Here is a 19,404-nt window from a genome sequence, read left to right on the forward strand (position 1 = left end):
TAAGAATCACCCTTCATCTATGCAAGAGGGCTTTAAAACAAAAGTAATCAAAATATCAGATTGTAAAATTGTTGTTGTGTTTGTCTAATCATGTTACAAACACTGTCAGCTCCATTACATGATGTGTATTACATACATGGGTAAAAATACATAAGGCATGAGTAAATCAGTCAAAGTGCAGACCTGTAAACCCATAATAATATGTCATCTTTGCTTATTTGAAATATTCCTTGAGCTTATTGCAGTACTGTGTCGATTTTTGTAAATTTCTTAGTATAATTTGCCAAGATGTGCTCTGAAATAAAAATTATTTCAAACAGTATTACAGCATTCTTCAAATGGAAGCTCTACAATTGCTTCATTTGGCCAATGAACCTTAGCTGATGACTTCCAAGATTCCTAGAAAAACTAATGATAAGTATTGCACACTAAATACATGTCTAAGTGATGTGCACTGATACCTTTTTATTTAATAAAAATGAGTGTCACCGGTTATATATATGTGCATACATTTGGTTATTGCTTTTGGAATTAACAGCCTGCAATTTAATCCCAGTCTATTAGAAACAGGGCTCAGCAGACCCACACAAATTGAAATGAACACTTGCCACAGGCTCTTCACCAGGCTTCAAGACAATGTGTTAGTATCTTCAGATTAATACCGGTTAGGTTTTGAACAGTTTCAATCTCACGCTAGATATTTTAAAACAGATGAAAAGTGTGTTACCCAAAATAAAAGAATACAGAAAATACAATATTGTATTATTTACTGAACAAAATAACAAGTAAAAATAGTTTGTTTTTGTTTTGTTTTTGTATTTTTTTTTAAACAGCATTAAGTAATGAAATTTAGACCATACAAGCATCAACAAGAAATGTAAATAACTGTACTATTAAGGTGGTATCTACAACCTTTTTTTACTGCTTGAGATCTGAAACTTCAAATGTTGTATACCTCACTTTAAAATGATACAAATGTCTTGTACAGTATGTAAAAAATTTGATAGTCAATGACTAGAATGAAATGTGCATACAATACCTGAATTTACCATTTTAATAGCTTAGGCCCAGATCATCTAAGTATTTAGGTTCCCACCCCTCATGGAATATCTAGGTCTCAGTGTGTATCAACCCCTTCCATGAAAGGAGTAACTGCTTTTGATGGTGTGAATTTATAGTCTTGTCTTTCCCTGTACAGGGAGGGAAAGGGTCGATATTAAAGAAAGAATGGTTCCAATAGGCAGAAAGGTTATGGTACTGCAACTACATGAACCACCTTCCCTACACAACATAAAAATATTCTAATATTAAGGATTATTTTACAACTCAGTGGAAATATGCAATAATGCAATCCATTTCCTTTGTCTGGATGACAAAAATGCAGTCTTAACAGTCACAAGAGCCCGCCTTGTGTTAGCTATAAAAAAAAATATATTTTTATATATATTTATGCAACTACTATGTGCATTAAACAAAATCACTGTATGAATCAGCAGGGTTCAATAACACTTGTATCTGAATCTCCGGAAGGGGTGCATTGAAGTCTGTGGTGCTTCTCAGTAAGGACTCACAATGAAATGTCAAAGGATAGAAACCCATTTGTTTAAAATCTTACTTTTCGTATCACATTGCCTAAGAAATGGTCCATAAGATCTCTGGCAGCTAAAAGGATCTGTTGTCTTTACTTCAGTGTACTGCTCAGGAATGAAAGACATCCCTTGAAATAAACCTGAAAATTAAGTTTTAGTGAACATTGAAACTGAAAATCAGCCTGATTTCATCGTGAACTCCCACAAAATAATTTCACCATTGTGAAAATTCTCTGTTTTCTTCATTTCTTACCAATTTGAATAACATGAGTTGTTCAGAAGGATAGTAATCAGGAATGTACAAGAAACATTGTACTACTTCCAGAAAGCATATACACTGTGACTTGCGAGTTAGGTGAGCAGGTTAATTTAGATTTGAAAAGTGAGTGTATTTCGCATCCACTTATAGAAGTATTGGAAAACTCGTTTTTTTTCTTCTTTACCTGCATTGAGATACCATTCTTAATAACCTGTGAAGACTGATCAGTGCTCTTTGCACTGGAAGGGTACAGGTTTGTCACTCAGTCTTTGAGATACCAGAGAAGAACACTTGAACCAAAGGGCAATACCCTTGTGCACCAAAGCTTTATTGTATTTTTGATTACTGTGCATCCCCATACCTAAAGCCAATAACATGGCACTTGTGCCATAGTTTTGATACCGTAGGTGTCCACTGACAAGTGTTCAGCATGAACCATTGTGTCTCAGTCCACTAACAAAAAATACTGTACAGTGGTAGTCTGGTATCTTAGATAGTTTTTCTCCTTGGACAAAGCTTATCCAAAATCTTCGTTCTATCAGGCTACAGCAGCTTAGGGCTCCTTTTCTTTAAAGAGAAGCAAAGTAAATGTCTTACACCTGTAGGCCAGTACTGGTGTTCTGTCCTAGAATTTTTAGCACTGCTCTGATACGATGAACCCTTCTTTTTCTCCAACTGGTTCCACTTCAGCATAGGCAGGATGTCCAGACCCTCTTCTGAATTTCATTGCTGGCCATCTGCTTGGGCGTCGCTGTAACAGCAGCAACAAGAAAATAAACTTTCAGACTGTGAAGAAATTATTAATAAAAGACTTTTACAACACCCTGCAATTTTGGTCTCTCATACTTAAACCCACTCTGTGTAATTGTTACAGAAATGGAGAAGCACAGTTCAGCAGCAACAAATGTCAGAGGAATAAATCCCTCTTTCTAAGTTTGTAAGTGATGACTGTTCTCAAAGACATACAAAGTAATTACCACTAGTCTTAGCAATGAAGATGGTGAAATATCTCCTGTCGAAAACTGTTGATCAGTGGATTTGTGAATTCTGTCATATAAAGAACTGCTGATCCACCACCCCCCAAAGGGTCTGTCCACTGCTTTTCCATCCTGGTTCTGCACAGGAGTTCGCTAACATACTCTACTCCATTGGAGAATGTGTAGCAGTTGAAAGATACTGTACTTAAAAAAAATAATTATTTAGAACAAAATTCTGGCATGCTTGTGCAGGACTGACAAAATACTGACTTTCTATTTCAAGTGCCATAATTTCTACTTCATTAGTTTACCTTGATGGTTCAAATAGAAGCAACATTTTTGTATAAACTTTTATGACCTTTAGGTACATGGATCTTAAGAAGTCGTAACTAATTTCCACTAGGATCTTTGGTGCCTGCTTTAAAAATAGCTAATAGAGAAAAGAAACAGATCTTTTCTAAGGTAGATAAAACAATTCCTGTATGATTATGATGACTCTGGGAAGGAAAAGTACATTGAAAGTCCTGTATTTTCAAACTATTTCATGTCTGGGAAGGCTCAGACTTTGGGTGACCAAGTTGAGATTCTGTCAAAGGGAATAGTTTTCAGGAAAGTAGGAATACTTCTGAAAGTCAGTTAGCAGAGAAAGCTCTCCTAAAATGATTATTCTCTACTGAAAATTTTATCTCCCAAATCTGCTGATACTTATTTCTTTACTGACAACTGCTATGATCTGCTTGGAAGGAGGGTTACAAGATATAGCAGAATTTATAGAAACATTACAAGAAAATGAGAGGAGAAACAATGAAGATAAGTTACAGCCTATTTTTGCATTGACAGTTCAAATTTTAAATGATTTTATCATCTTTCTTCTGAAAATAAACATTGCATTTGATTTTCTGTCCCCTTAATACCCCTTTTTGATTGCCTTTAGATCATTAAGGATTTTTCATGCTGCTGAGGAGTGGTTTTGGGGACCACAGAGCAGAGACAGCCATGACATTATGCTGGGACTGTTGGACAACAGCCACTAAAGAAATCTTGGGGCACCACTGAATCTTGTTACTAACAAACCACACAGGTGTATGCTGGTACAGCACGAAGTCTTCTCCAGTGATCACCATCAAGAAGATAAAAGCAACCGGTTCCTTTTTCTCCTATTGCAGGATCTGGTTACTTTTGAGGCACCCAGAGTTAAATTCTGTTTGACAAGTAATTTAAAATTCCAGGCCTTTCAATTCAGCACCTTCCTATAAAGTAGGAAGGCAGAACACTGTCCTCTTTGATGGATGTCTTTTCTTAATAAGAAAACTTAAGTCTATTCAAAATTTTGAGACCTTTTTCTACTAAGCTTGATTCAGAGTGGTTTCAAAATTAAGAAGGACAGTTTGGTTACTGCGAAAGAAAAAGGGACATATTCTGTTCTCAGATTCAGTAAAGTAAATCAAGAATGATTCATTTAAATATAACGGATTTATTCCAGATTTACACTGGTATAAATGAGAAAAGAATTTGACTGAGAGGTCTCTAATGAAAAGAGGAAATGAGAAACCACTGGAAAACTAGTAGGAAAAAATAATTAAAGACAATGTCAAACGGCAATATATAACGATGAGCTGCATTTTAATCTATTAAGATGCTCCCTAATTTCATTTTAATATGTAGCCACGATTAGTTACTACTTCCTTGCTGTGTTGCTGTTAGAAACTAAAAGTATCATTTTTGGCTATGCTTTTTAATTGGCCTTTCCAGATGATGAAATATGGAACAGATGTGGATCAGTTCTAATGATACAATGCCATACAGCATAAACATCAGCTGTTGTTCCAAAAATATACCAACAAATTTGAAGGTCAACTCCAAATATTACAGTTACAGCTTTCTGTGGTTTCTCGTCATGCCTGAGGTAAGATTTTCCATTCCTAGTGATAGTCTATTTACTTTCAATTTCTTTGTGTGCATATGGATAATGTAAGTGGTTGCCAGCCTTAGAATAGAGCACTGACAAGCTAACAATTCATTGACTTGTGTATCGACCCCCAAAGAGGTGTAGTGATATCACAGTTTTAATTGGTAAACCCAAAAGTAACTTAATTGACACACGGAGATACAAAGCTTTTTGAGTTGGTGAAGCAGCTCAAGAAATGCTTAATGCATTCTTCCCCTTTATTCTCTGAGAAGCAGAGTAATAAGAAGATACAAAAAAATCTACCCTCCAAAAACCAACCAACCCCAACCCCAAATGCCAAAACCTGAGCAATAATACAGGCAGAAAGCAAGCTGGATATTTTGTCATGCAATTTAACAGGGAAAAAAATATGTTTCTTCCTCTGGAATTAGAACTTTTAGAGGAAATCCTCTGAGCTGTGTCTGGAGAGTTGCAACTTCTGCTTCCTTTCAGTGTATTACAAGGTGGGAAAACAGGGACTGAATCTTCCTTGGAGTCACTATTTTAAGGAAATAAGCTGAGGGAAAAGCACTTGTGACCTTACATGACTAGGATGCAGAAGAATAATTTATGACACACAATAAAAAAAAAGTTAGTTTCTATTTGAAGATCAATTAAGATAAAATGAAAGAAACTAGCAGTTGGATAATCCATGGAAAGTGAGATCTAACTTTCATGTTTCTTACCTTGTCCCTGTTTACACCATTGTTGGTGGTAGTGCAGTATATCTGACTTCCTACAGCAATACTAAGTCTAGACCAAGTGTTTTTAACTAGGTCTTGAAGCAGAGGCAGAATGGATACTATTTGTCTTCTCTGAAAAGGAGGGGATTCCATCTATGATTACTAAAGGGTGGAGGGTGGAATATCTTCTCACTGTTGTTACACGGAAAGGTCTCCAGGTGTGTTCTTGTCATTGAGCAGTTTCTTCTTCTGACATATTTCAACATGAGGGAATTTTGAGCCTTATAGGTCCTATTTTATCCATAAAAATAACAAAATTGTATGATCTCATTAAGACATGTTAAAAAAAAGAAAGGTTTAATACGTATCTGAGTGCACTTACTTGAATATTTTCTAAAACTCCCTCAGTCGGTATGATATGAACATGGTTTCCAGTACTACAGTCTATGACTATTTTTTTTAGGCCACTGGCTTTAGACCATCTCATTTTGCTGAATAGTAACTCTTCTGAACAACAGAGAAAAAAGTGGCTCAAGTCGAAAACTACAGGCAAGTTTCAGATAAATTTGGCTATATCGGTTGTATCTGACACAGAATTTTCTAGTAAACTTGATCATATTGAAAGGGAGGGAACAGAAAAGGACCCATCAGTTTTTACATTAGAGGCCTGTATTAATTGTCCAGAGATCATTTAAAGTGAAGCCATTTATTTTCTACTGACAGCAAGGCTCCTACCTATTATGAGCTACCAGATCACCAGTGATGCAACTAGAAAATAGGAATGGAACAGTCTGCTACAATTTAGAAAAAAGGGAAAATTCAGTAAGAACTATGTATTTCTACACTGACTTACAGATAAAAAAACCAATCAGTGTCTCAAATTAATACTATCTTGAAAACAAAGGAAGCGACCAATTCAGAATTCCAGTGAAAGAGCTGATACAAAATCTATTCAAGATTTTTTAATGGATTTTAAAAACATCTGAAAAGAATAAACTGAGTACATATAAATGAGAAATAAAATCTACTTTATATATGCCACAGAAAAATAAATTGTAAGGCATAAGCAATATACAAGATCAACTACAGGAGGACAACAGTTGTCTAAAGTTGCATTGAAATACTAGTATTTGAAGATTCATGCCTTGCTCTGGAGACATTCTTGCGTTGACATTATACACTATGTCTAAAATTTATGTCAGTTAACACTTTTCACCTGAGATGGTAGTTAATTAAAATCAATTGTAATAATGTGTACTTTATTAGATGCAGTAACCCGGAGCACTTACATTTTCTTTCATACATCTGCATTAACACAAGTTCCTGTCAGTAATGGACAGGAGGAACTTGGCAACATGTATTACTTATTTAATATTCTTATATCCTATCCTCATCCTATCCTTCATTCAGTACAGAAAAATGAAATAAGCATGATTTTGCACACACCTGCAATGTCAGAAGAGCAGTGAATGGAAAACATAACGAAAAATCTGTCCCTCTGTTGTCTCCCCAACCCTGCCACACATACACATTTCATTCTGAAAATTGTCTAAAACATTATCAACTGTTCCTTTGGATATTTCAACCAGCATAAAATCACAAAGTGCTTGTGCATGGATCAACTTTTCATTCCTATTCAGCAGTAAACCTGAACTGCAGATTTCACCAAGACACGCACACATTCTATTTCCAAACTGAGTTTACATGAGTATAAATAATTTAATTAGCATGAGAAGGTCAATCTTTCATTCTTGAAAGACTCCCCAAAGCTCCCTAGCAAACTTGATTTCCTGCTAAACTACACGACAGCTGAAATTACTGAGTACTTTTTAGGCTGAATGCTCTGATGCAACTTTGTCACCTCTACCTATTGATTATTTTCCTGAATTTAAAAACTTTGAAATCTTTCAGAGGACTGTTTCACTGCTTGTACTGAAGGCTGCATCTTGCATTTCCATTGATGGCAAGTTCTTTGTCTAATTCAAGGGCATAAATACATTTAAATCTATTTAAAAGCTGTATTCTTTAACTACACTTTGTCAACAAGGCCTATTTAACTCTCTTAACTGGAAATACGTATGTACAGAGCTATCCAAATGCTGGATCAATTGACAAAACACCAGAAAAAATTGTGATGACTTACTCAAATTGATTAAGTTTTCTGCTTTTGCAGAAAAAGCTATAGGAAGGTCGATTACTAAGTGAACATATATCAGTTAACCTGATATCATCAAGACCCAGTAGGCTAAGACACTTGTCCACTTGTCTCATTACAAGGAAAGATCTTTCTGTTACCAAGTACCTTGGCTATAACGTGTATTTTTGTGCTTAAAGTTACCCGAAATATTGTTTACGCAGTTATAATTTGTGATCTATATTTAATCTCTTCTAGAGGCACCCAATTTATTTGGCAAATCACAGTCAGAAATGGATGAGGCTTCAAATAACTGTACTTCTGATATGTATTTCCAGGAACAAGAAAAGATCAATTGCCTGACACCATGTTAATCTAATATTTTGAAGAAACTGTTCTGAAATAACAATTGCTTTAGACTTAAGATTCCGTAGGATCATTTATTTTTCTTTTTGATAGAAGTGTTTGTTTAAAGTATCTCTTTGTGATTTAAACCAATTCTTGTTATAGCAATGATTCTGCAGTCTTAGGTTCATCTAAGTAGCTGGCTGCTGACGGATGCGAAACAGAATGCCTCCTTTCTCTCCACCTTTGACTTTTATTGTCAGTGTTGATTATTTATTTTAGTGCTTCTCTCTTGTGGCCGATTTAGGTTTCCCTTGCTGAGCTGCTGGTTCCTGCTGAACTGGATAAGCTTTGGAAAAAATAACTTTACCATCAGTACAAGGCAATGACAGCAAGATCAATGGCAATACCCTAAATGCCAGGACACTGCAAGACTTTGAAAGAAGAGAAGAATGATACTTGTTCTCTTCTTTTTAGTCATCATCATCATGAAACACAATTCAGCCCAGACTTCTGGACAAAACCAAATTGATGACCATGCCAAGCCTATTTCAAACTAAAAGTACAATCCCCTATAAAATTTATATACATAATAAAACAATGGGCCGTATCCCAGAAGAAAGCAGCAGAGCTGTGTGAGCATCATCACCTATCTAAGCCAGCTGAGGATCTGACTATTTTTCTTTAATTCCTTCTTTCTTTTTCAATATGTCTCTTTCTTACTTCTCATTTGTTCAGAGATGTACACTGCATTTGTGACATTAATGCAGAAACCTGGAAATAGTGCATGGAGAACAGGGCTGGATTAAATGCTGGCTCTTATTTGTGAAGTGCTGCTATGTTCAGAGATGTATAACAACAAGCCAGAAATACGCATTAATTCCCTGAGCTCTGAAATACTAAGAACTATATCCAGATTTTTTTACTATTTTCTCCTTTTATTTCCTTCCTCTAAGCAGACAGCAGAAGGCCAAAATCTGAAGATCTACTGCTAGATCTGTGTGCCACTGAATGTTTCCAGATACTGAAATATAATCCCCTGTACAGCTCAATTGTTAGACGAATATCCAACAATTAGTGCTTTCTCAGACCACCTCAGCTAGAGCTCAGAATTTGGGAACCATCCTCAGTCCATGCTAATGTGCTGTCACCTTATTGTGAGACTAAGAAGAGTTAAGTGACAGGAATGCAGATCCTTCCATGCTGGTTGATCTTTATGTTAAAAAACAGTCCCAGGCTTATTTAATTTACTGGTAAAGACATAATTCAGGTTAAATCACGAAGAGTTGATGTGCATCCCCCAGGCTCTGGTCAAGCACTATTATTTTATTTGCTGAAGATCTGCAGCTGCTCATTTCTTCCTCCTCCTCTTTTTCCCCAAGGTCACTCCCTGGCTCCACAGCACCAGTTCAACTCTCTGTGTGGCCATTTGAAAATATCCAGCTTAAATATCTAAAATGAAGTAAAACAAACAACTAAAAAAGACATAGGTATGTGCATGTGTGTGTGTAAGTGTACATGTGTATTTCTAAGCAGCTGAATGAGCACGATAAAGCTCTAGAAGACTTGAAAGGAGGGTGGGAACATGAAGGCAAAAACTGTGACCTTTAAAATGGGAGCTTAACTTGAAAGAATGATAATTTTTAACCACAAACACCCACACTGCTCTTCAGTATGTGACATACTAACTACTATTAAGACATACACAGCAACTACTAAGAAATATACAGCCTCTGAATTCACTCATATCCTTACAGCTTCAGAGTCTACGTGTGTTTAATAACATAGATTTGGTTTCGTCCCTATAGTTGAATACAAGAGTCTCAGGCTCTATGCCTGAGGTTAAGATGGTCTCAATTTGCAATGTTAGACTCCTCAAAATCCCCTACCCGTGGAGAACTGCCACATAAGAATTTTACTTTGCTGTTGTCAAGTCTTATATAAGCACGTTTGGCAGCGGTATCACTGTGTCCAGCTGGGAAAAGACATCACAACATCGGACTCCCTGCCTTCATATTGGCCAGAAATTCCTCTTCTGTCTTCTCAGCTGTGACCAGATCATGTTGCCTTTGTTCTCCAAAGGCAGAGCATTGGCGCGATAGCTGAGGTAAGTTTCAAACATTAAAAGGACCTTGGACCAACATAAAAGTAAGAAAGGTAACAAAACCACAAAAAAAAGCATGCACATGAAAACTTCTCATGGCATATGCAACCCTTCTGACCACAGATAACTAGGTATCTGAGTAAAAGACAGTCTGCCTTATACGTTGCTTTTTGACTCACTAAATGTTCCCTGGACATTAATTGCTCTCAGTGCCAAAGTTCACACACAAATGCAAATCAATAAGGGTTAAAAATATAAGAAACAAAGGACATGCAGAAAAAGAAGGGAAGAAATAAAACCTAAAATACTACTAAAACTGTTATTTGGCCCCAGCTTATTGAATTTTGAGCAAATCCATATGACTCAGTTGGGAATTTCTTTATTTACATTCAGCTCCAGATATCTATATCACTTTTGCCATGATCTATATCACAGGCATGCAATCCACTCTACCACTAGGGCATCATGCTTGGCCACTAAACCTCAAATCCTGAATGCAAGTATACTACACAGGTTAGTGAATAAATTCATTACTTTTTAATTGTGGAATAGCTAGTGTGTAGCTCAATGTGTTATAACTGGATTTCTGACATAAATTTCTGCTTTGTTGAAAAAGACACGAAGAACACTATTTGACATGTATGCTACTTTTCAAAAATCAGTGCAAGTGAGTTCAAAGTATACTCAAGAGACACAGGATTTATCAAGGCAACTGTAGGTACATAACGATTCAAAAGGGAAACTTGCTGGCAACAAAATCAAATTCAAGGGAGAGAAATACCACACAGATAACCATAAATAAATAAACAAACCACCAAAGCATGCAACATTTCTTCCGTCACTCTGCAAGCTAATCTTTAGTCAACATTTATTCTCAGCTTTTAGGAAGAGCCTGCATTCACTGGAATTTTGACTGAAACTGCCTTAACTTTAAAAGTTGATAATTCATTCTGTCTTTAGGGCACCAGAGAAGTGTTCAAGTTACACAATGAAACACATGTTGAATAGTGTGGAAGCTGGAAGAAACAGGAAAACATTTCATTTTTCTTTGAATGTTCTACACACTTAACAAAAAGGGGAACTTTTTTGAAAAAGTATTGAACTATTTGAATGGTATTCTTTTAAAATGATACACTATCATGGGCAAATTGAATAGCATTGGCATTCAAGACTTCTCAAGCTGTTTGTTCAAAACAGCTATTTTTGTTCCAGGTGGGGTTGCACATATGCATTGTGCTCAACAGCTGTTTAAAAAACTACTAGAGGAAACATTTTCTTCAGACATTAAGGGTAAAAACCCCCATAGAATAATGTTACTCTGTTCTAACACAATAGTTGCTTTTGGAATAAATGGCATTTATTTCAAGGCTTTTGTGTATTGCTTATTTAAACCAACTAGTGCACTCAGAATATCATTTAATGGTGCTCAGAAGTGTCACAAGGGATTGCATACATGAGTACAAACTTAAATAGTGTAGTCAAAATGTGGGTGTAGCTATCCTTATCTGGGTGAGTTCACTACGTGGCAAACATGAGGGGCATCACGAGTGGGCTTTGAGATGCATAATGTGAAAACCCAAGTGAGGTGGCAAGTGAATACTAGGAGGCATCTGCAGACAACACAAGGGAAAAAGAGACTTAAAGCCTTAGATATGGGATCAATTTATTACACTTTTATTCAATATATTGAATATACATTCAATATATTCAATATTCAATGTATATATTCAATATATTCAATATTCAATATTCAATATTATTACACTTTTCTTTATTCAGTAACCAATCATGACTATAAACCAAATCGACTCAAAACTCCTTACATAGCTCTTAACCCAAAACCCCCAATGAAATCTGACTGAAAATGATGTTTTACCTGCAAAATCATGACAGCATCCTAGAATCTTAGATGTAAAAAGAATTTTCTCTATTATTTATGTTACAGTTTTGAATGAATGTTATGTTTAATGCCAATATGATGCCTCTATAAATCACTTTCTTTAAAAGTAAACAGTAATGAAATGGATGCCCATTCTTTATTTTGCCCAGCCTTAGATATATATTAATTACTGATGATAGATAAACTGATGCAGATTTTAATTTGGCCAGAAGACTTGATGGCAGACTACAGCGTACTAGTAATTTTTTTGACAACTGCATGAGGGAGCTGCCTGTCCATCTGTCACATCTTTTTAACTGTGCAACTTGCTTTATCAAACAAGACACTCATAGAAAACAATATTATTTTCTGAAATATTTATGTGCTTGTTCTCATTTCATGTCCAAGCCCATGGCAATGCTCTTGAGCTCTTTCTCATTAGATCCACATTTCATTCATTTCCCATAAATAAGACAGCTTGTCTGCTGTGGTATGTGGGGTACCATGATATCCGTAACAGCTTACTCAAATATTTTTCAATTGCACGAATACAATAAGGAATGTTTTTCTGTTAGTGACTTATGTATACCAGTTATGCCTCTCTATTTTTTTTAATATTTCAGTTTCAAAATGCAAGCCTGAGAAGATACATTCTCCTCTGTATTTGAAACATGGAGATCGTATATATCAGATGAATAAAAGAATATTCTACTCTTTATTTCTTGAATTGGTCAAAATATTTTTTCCTTTCAGAAATTATTAAATTCCTTAAAAGCAATTTTATTTCCAGAATGGATTACCTTATTCTGTCCTTCTACACTTATGATACGAACAATGCCTTTAAAGTTTAGAATTTGTGGATATGTTCTGAAATACAGAGTAATTTCTTTCTCCACCCTCTGTGGTTTTACCACTGCACCAGTGGTTTTGTCACTCACAGGGAAAGGCCACCCCTTCACACCTAGAACTTTTTTATAATAATTCCTGCTAAATTCTTCACAAGCATTACACTTTTCCAGAGAGACCTTGGCACGCTTGTGAGGTGGGCTGATGCCAACCTTATGAAATTTAACCAAGCCAAGTATAAGGTCCTACACCTGGGTTGGGGCAAACCCAGGCACAGCTACAGGTTGGGCAGAGAAGAGATTCAGAGCAGCCCTGCAGAGAAGGACTTGGGGGTGTTGGTTGATGAGAAACTTAACACGAGCTGGCTTCAGTGTGCGCTTGCAGCCCAGAAAGCCAACCGTATCCCGGGCTGCATCAAAAGAAGCGTGACCAGCAGGTCAAAGGAGGTGAGCCTGCCCCTCTGCTCTCGTGAGACCTCACTTGGAGTACTGTCTACAGTTCTGGTGTCCTCAACAGAAAAAGGACATGGAGCTGTTGGAGCAAGTCAGAAGGGGGCCACAAGGATGATAAGGGGGCTGAAGCACCTCCTGTATGAAGACAGGCTGAGAAAGTTGGGGCTGTTCAGCCTGGAGAAGAGAAGGCTGTGTGGAGACCTCATAGCAGCCTTCCAGTATCTGAAGGGGGTCTACAAGGATGCTGGAGAGGAACTCTTCCTTAGGGACTGTAGTGGTAGGACAAGGGGTAATGGCTTCAAACATAAACAGGGGAAGCTTAGATTAAATATAAGGAAGAAGTTCTTTACAGTGAGGGTGGTGAGGCACTGGAATGGGTTGCCCAAGGAAGTTGTGAATGCTCCATCCCTGGCGGTGTTCAAGGCGAGATTGGACAGAGCCTTGGGCGACATGGTTTAGTGCGAGGTGTCCCTGCCCATGGCAGGGGTGTTAGAACTAGATGATCTTAAGGTCCTTTCCAACCCTAACTATTCTATGATTCTATGATCACAGTTTTCCTAGTAACAGAAGAGGATGTAGTTTATACCACATTTTACGTAAATTTGATTTTGACTGACTTACTTCCTCCTGTCCTTATTCAATTATTTTAAACAGAAAGATTATGTTTTTCTATTTTTTCTAAAAGCCTGCGTTGCTTGCTAAAAGACATTTTAGGCTTTGGCTGCATAGATTGATTAATGCCATCTGATGATTAAATTCAGTAGAATGGATTTAACAAAACATTAAGGCACTGGTGCTGGCATGATATCAGTGAACAAAATAAATTAACATGCCACTACTACACTGAGAACAAAAATAAATAAATAAATGCATGTTTTAATTTGGTATTCTTCTCTCCTTCTTAAAAAATGGTGTTGTCATTTTCTTAGCATTTCAGTCACACCATAGCAGATAAGAAACTTGTTTTTACTAGAGTGAAAGAATAGCAATTCAATCTGTGTGTGAAAAAAAAAAGCAGGAAAGGGACAAATCCTCTTTTGTACAAGGACTTCAGTGGAGGGTTTTTTGCCTATATCAATAGAGAAGTGGCTTGAAATTTCGCATAGAAAGAATACTATCGATTTTATTATGTGGATGCTGTTCCTTGATGATTAATACAGTTATATTGCTTGAACTTGGAATATTGATTAATAATGCATTTAGATTTCTGTCACTACTATTGCATGTATGCAGTATATCTAGTATAATACGATTTCAGAAATGAATCATTCTGTTCATGTTCATGTCTCACTTCAATTCACACTGCTGTCACAAAGAATGAATGTCTATATCTTCATGGTCCAGGCTTTTACTTAAGTAATGCCCAGATACATCCCTAGTGATGCTTCCAATGGTTCTGCCTCTCCACTACTGTTCATTAGAAAGTGTCCAGGCTCTCAACAATAAGGGAGTACTGCAAGTAGGGGTTATGAACAGTCAATGTTTTCTTTCACGTTTAGCAGGAACATTGCTGAGTTGAAAAAAACCACAAGTAGGTGTAGGTATTCATACTTTCTTGTAAAATCAAACACCTATGCAAAATGTTCCTTTCTCATATTGTCATGTACAGTGGAGTTGAGCTGACTGAATGTCAGCATCTGCTATGTAGATGTCTGCACCTAAGGTAGCTATCTGTGTTTGAGGGAGAAAAATGGTAATTTATCTAATTCTAAAGGAGATGTCTCAAATAGGTCTGTTGGATCATGACCTAAAAGAGTCTGTTCCTCTCTCCACTAATAGAAATAGCAAAAGGAGATGATACTAGATTTAGATGTTAAAATTAAGTGAAAATAATCTTTCCCACACTCTGAGGGAAAGTTTAAAAAGATTTCTGCAAATGAATGTATGGAACAGCTAACACAGGTTTCTAGCTAAGGCTTACTTTAAGTCAGGTCTTCTGAAGAATTAAGAATGCAGAATTTCTATTTTTCTATATGAAAAAAAAACAGAAAAAAAATGTATGTCCCAAAATAAAATGCCAGTGCACATAAAAGCTAATGGAAAAATGCTATTTTAAGGAAAATGAAGGACAGAAAAGAGAGGTGGAGTGGTATCTGAACTTTATCTTTCAGATATATCTTTTAGGTATATGCCCTGTGTAAAAAACGTTAAAAGTAACAGCAAAGGTAGTTCAAGTAGCAGCTGAGTGACAGGCATGCTTAGAACAAATCAGCATCACGTTCTAGGAGACGTCCATTTCTTTAATGCTTACACTTTTAACACAAGAATACTTTCTAGATTTAGTTAAGAAAGTTCCATTCTGAAGATCCAAATTATCCTAGCCAAATGACAGGACTAGTAAAACAACATGTTATTTTTGTCTCTTACCTCTATAAAGAAGAGACTAGCTGCTGACGTTGGATGATGATACATATAGATGGTCACAAGGATGGCTGCAGCCACAATGAGGACCAGGACTAGAATGCCGACAATTAAGCCAGCATGAAGTGTTCCACCTTTCTTCTCTGCCGCACTGTCATCTGTGGAAGCTGCACAAATAGCACACTTATTAGCGCAGTAACTTATGTTTTATCGAATCCATTTCACAGCTGGCAATTGAGCATTTGCTTTTCTTGTTACATTACTCATTTTCCACAGCCCAAGTTGGAAAAAGATGTTAGATATCTCTTTCCCACAACCAAATATTCTTATAATCTTAATGAACAGACATTTCCAAATGTTTTACTAATTCTAACTCAATTAAAAAATTAATATCCTTTTTTTTGAATGTGATCTGGACATTCTGAAGTTCCTAATTATCTTCCTAATGAGTTTTGCTTTGATTTCTCATAAAACTATTGTGGTTGTCCTACAGACAAAAAGTACTAATTTAATACATTTTGAATGTTGTATTTTTTTTCTTGAAAGGTTCAAGTTGATACATGCCACAAAGTCTTGTAAGGTCTAAACACATTATGAAAGCCTGATTTATTAGCTTGGAGAGGGATTTTGAACCACTCTGTGCAACTGAATCAGACAGCCAAAGGTGTAACAGATGGATGCTAAATGACCCTGGAGTCTTCTAATCTTGGTCTGAATGGAACACTTATCATACCAAAGTATTACAAAAGACCATTCATTTACTAATCTCATACCAAGAGGCCACTCATGCTATGCTCCCGTCAGGAGAAAAGATGGCTGTCTCTGTCACACAAGCAATTTGTCAGCAGAGCTTCCAAACAAGTGACTGAAAGTCTTTCAAAAACACTGCAAACCTTGCGGAAAAAGCCAACATCTCTACAACTACTGTGCTCAGGTGTAGTTTCTACTTTTGACATCCTGGAATATTACAGCAAGTACAAACATGGTGATAAGCAATGATTTTTCAGCATCCTCTTGGATAAAAGAAATGCTGTTCTACTCACTACTGCAGGCAAAAGAGCAATTCAGAAGCCCTAGGTTTAAGATATGCCAGAAGAGTACTGATCATTTGGCTTCACAAACATATCATTCTCCTAATATTCCCACCGCTTTCTGCCTTTCTGGCAATCCTTCAAATCACCTCCATGCCTTACCCCATACAACACCTGTCTCTGGTCCTGCTTATGAGAAATTTTCTTTCAATTCCACTTTTAAGTTTCCTCTTACCATGCTTGTTTGCCAAGCTGACTATAATGAAAATTTTTTATTTCTGTGGTCATCCTCTTTATTGTGCCATCCCCCTAAACTATTTGTTTGGTTTTCTTAGAGTGGCACGGTCTGTGAGGTCAGCGACTGTTCCTTTTATTTGTTCTTGGAAAACAGCTTTTGAGTTATGGATACCACTTCAAACAAGTTACTGTTATTGTTGTTAATAGTAACAACAACAACTGTACATGCTTTATTACTATTCATCAGATTGTGAGTAGACCATTCCATGCTAATATTAAAAAAGAGAATTGGAAAATAACAGAAGAAAGGTCTATTGATCTAGATAGTGTTAAATACCTTGTATCAAGGGTAATGAAAGAAAACAGGAATGGTTAATCTCAGTGTACTAGCTCATGCATCCACATATGGCAGCACTTTTCTCACCAGATGAAGGAAGGCCGGCATGGCTTGTCACCCAGCAGATTGCATGGCACCATTGCAACAATAGGGAAAAAAGGAAAATGAAGATGCATTATCTTAGCCAAGAGATATTTCTAACTATGACATGGAAGTGAATCTATGGGGAAGTGAAGGGATTCATGTACATTTTCCCTGCTTTTGCACATATTTCCTCAATCATGAGTCAGGACAGCTGAAACACTGCAGTGATGCTCTGCTCTTTCCCATGAAGTCAGTGAGACAGCTTGTGGAGTGGGAGCTAAGTAACAGAAACAGAGGATAAAGAAAAAGAATCTGATAATTTGAGAGGCTAAACTAGAATGTGGGAGGCATTAATGAATTTAAGAAAAAATTGCAAGCATGCACCCACACTCAGATACGGCCTAAGCCTGAAGGTATCTTCCTATTCACTGAAAAGTTCATAAGTACCTGTTCACACAGGAACTTCAGTTTTAATTGTGCTGACTGTGGACATCAAGTTGGAGCTTAGGCACGAACAGGATCCAAGAACCAGGCCTCTGCCTGCCTAAATTCTACAAAGGATTTCTTAGTTTACTTAAAGCTTAGTTCACACAGATGTGAGAGTTTAAAAAAAAGAAAAGCAGTGTCAGCCCTATTTGATTGGGGGTTTTTGGGTTGGTGGGGTTTTTTCTTTTTTTTTTTTTTGTTTGTTTGTTTGTTTGTTTTTTAACACAGTACATGCAGGGAAAATTTCTAGGCCATCCTTTACATTGCAGTGAAAGAAAGGAGATATTCCCTAGGATGTAGAAATCCGTTTTCAATGTATTCCCACCCAAAGGGCACTTAAAACACTTCCTGGTAGTTGTAGCACTACATAGCAAAGGGTGCAAGATTCATGGAGGAATTAATATTTTTAATTAATTTTATTAATTAAATGTATTAATTTTATTAATTAATGTATTAATTTAATTAATTAATACATAGGTATTAATATTTTATTAAATAGCTATTCACTTGCAGCTGAGAATAGATGAAAGCATGCAAGCTCCAGTCTTAATTTCTGCTCATGCACTGTAATGATATTTAGTACTTGCACATATATTTCAAATCACCAAACAAATGCAAATTAAGCAATCAAAAGGCCATCAGGAAAGGCCTGCTTTATTGTAGATGCTCTGGGTTGGGCTATTAATTCCCATTGATGAGCAGTTAGTTGTACGAGTTACCCTACTAAGAAGTAACCATTCCCTAGAAGGGGCAGACGATTCATAGTTTGTCTGTCTTATAATTGCTTTTTTGACAGCTTCATACTCTTCTACTCTTCCCTTCAATAGCACATCAGTGCATCATAAACTATTTTGTCACTTGTACACATTTTCAGGCCAATTTGCACTAAATGAGTAATTTGTACTGTTACTATGTTATGGTTGAAGGCAGAACATCATATTCTGCATATTAAAAACAGCTGGACTTCAGTTAAGGTCCTAACTGCTCTGTAAAGGCCATCATATTAATCCCCTTTGATCCAATATTTTCTCAGTGTTTAGCATCCAGACTTACAAATGAGAACACCGTCTCTTCCAAATAACACAGGTGACAACTGTCTGCCCAGATTTCTACTAGTCTAGGGTAGAGCACTGCATGGACATCAATGCAGTGATTAGAATGCCAAATGCGAAAAATGATGACATACAAGAAATGCTTTTCTTAAATGACAACAAGTGTAAGTAACTTGTAATTTCCATAATCGAAATTCAGTTCGTTGACCCCAGGGCCCAAATACTCATGAGAAATTGATTTCATTCTCTTTGCACTGAGACAATAAACAGTGTTGTCAAATTTGAAAATACTCTCTGCTGCAAAATCAACTGACAGTTCTTTTAAAAAGGCACTAAGGGAAATGGATGAAAAAAAAGGACTTGGAAACTTTCAGGTGCAGAAATTTTATTAAGATTACCACAGCACATCTGCTGTTCCAGGCAAGGCTAAACCCATGGGAGGATATTTGTCTTATGACCAATCCTTTCCAAAAAAGAGCTCTCTCCGTGGAACTTTCCGCAAACTTTCCTTTCCTTGTGCTCAAAAAAGCAATTGTTGCATATAATATGCTCCATATTTATAACTCCTCCCCAAATTCTTACAAGCATAAAGCATTTAAG

The 19,404-nt window shown here is 36.5% G+C and overlaps 1 protein-coding gene across 4 annotated transcripts in view; it reads right to left on the reverse strand.

The window, feature by feature from the left end:
- Positions 1–441: 441 nt before the first annotated feature.
- The window catches only part of PLXDC2 (plexin domain containing 2), a 266,745-nt gene continuing 247,782 nt past the window's right edge, over positions 442–19,404 (reverse strand). For 3 of the 4 annotated variants that reach the window (XM_030491702.1, XM_030491683.1, XM_030491713.1), the window contains 3 exons: positions 17,270–17,292; positions 15,584–15,744; positions 442–2,599 (listed from right to left, as the gene is read on the reverse strand). In XM_030491702.1, coding sequence (XP_030347562.1) covers positions 2,483–2,599; positions 15,584–15,744; positions 17,270–17,292 — 301 coding nt within the window. In that variant the 3' untranslated portion in view covers positions 442–2,482. The remainder of the gene's footprint in view (positions 2,600–15,583; positions 15,745–17,269; positions 17,293–19,404) is intronic. The other variant, XM_030491693.1, reaches the window with a different exon arrangement.

This window comes from Strigops habroptila, chromosome 1, assembly GCF_004027225.2.
Source record: "Strigops habroptila isolate Jane chromosome 1, bStrHab1.2.pri, whole genome shotgun sequence".
Taxonomy (NCBI): domain Eukaryota; kingdom Metazoa; phylum Chordata; class Aves; order Psittaciformes; family Psittacidae; genus Strigops; species Strigops habroptila.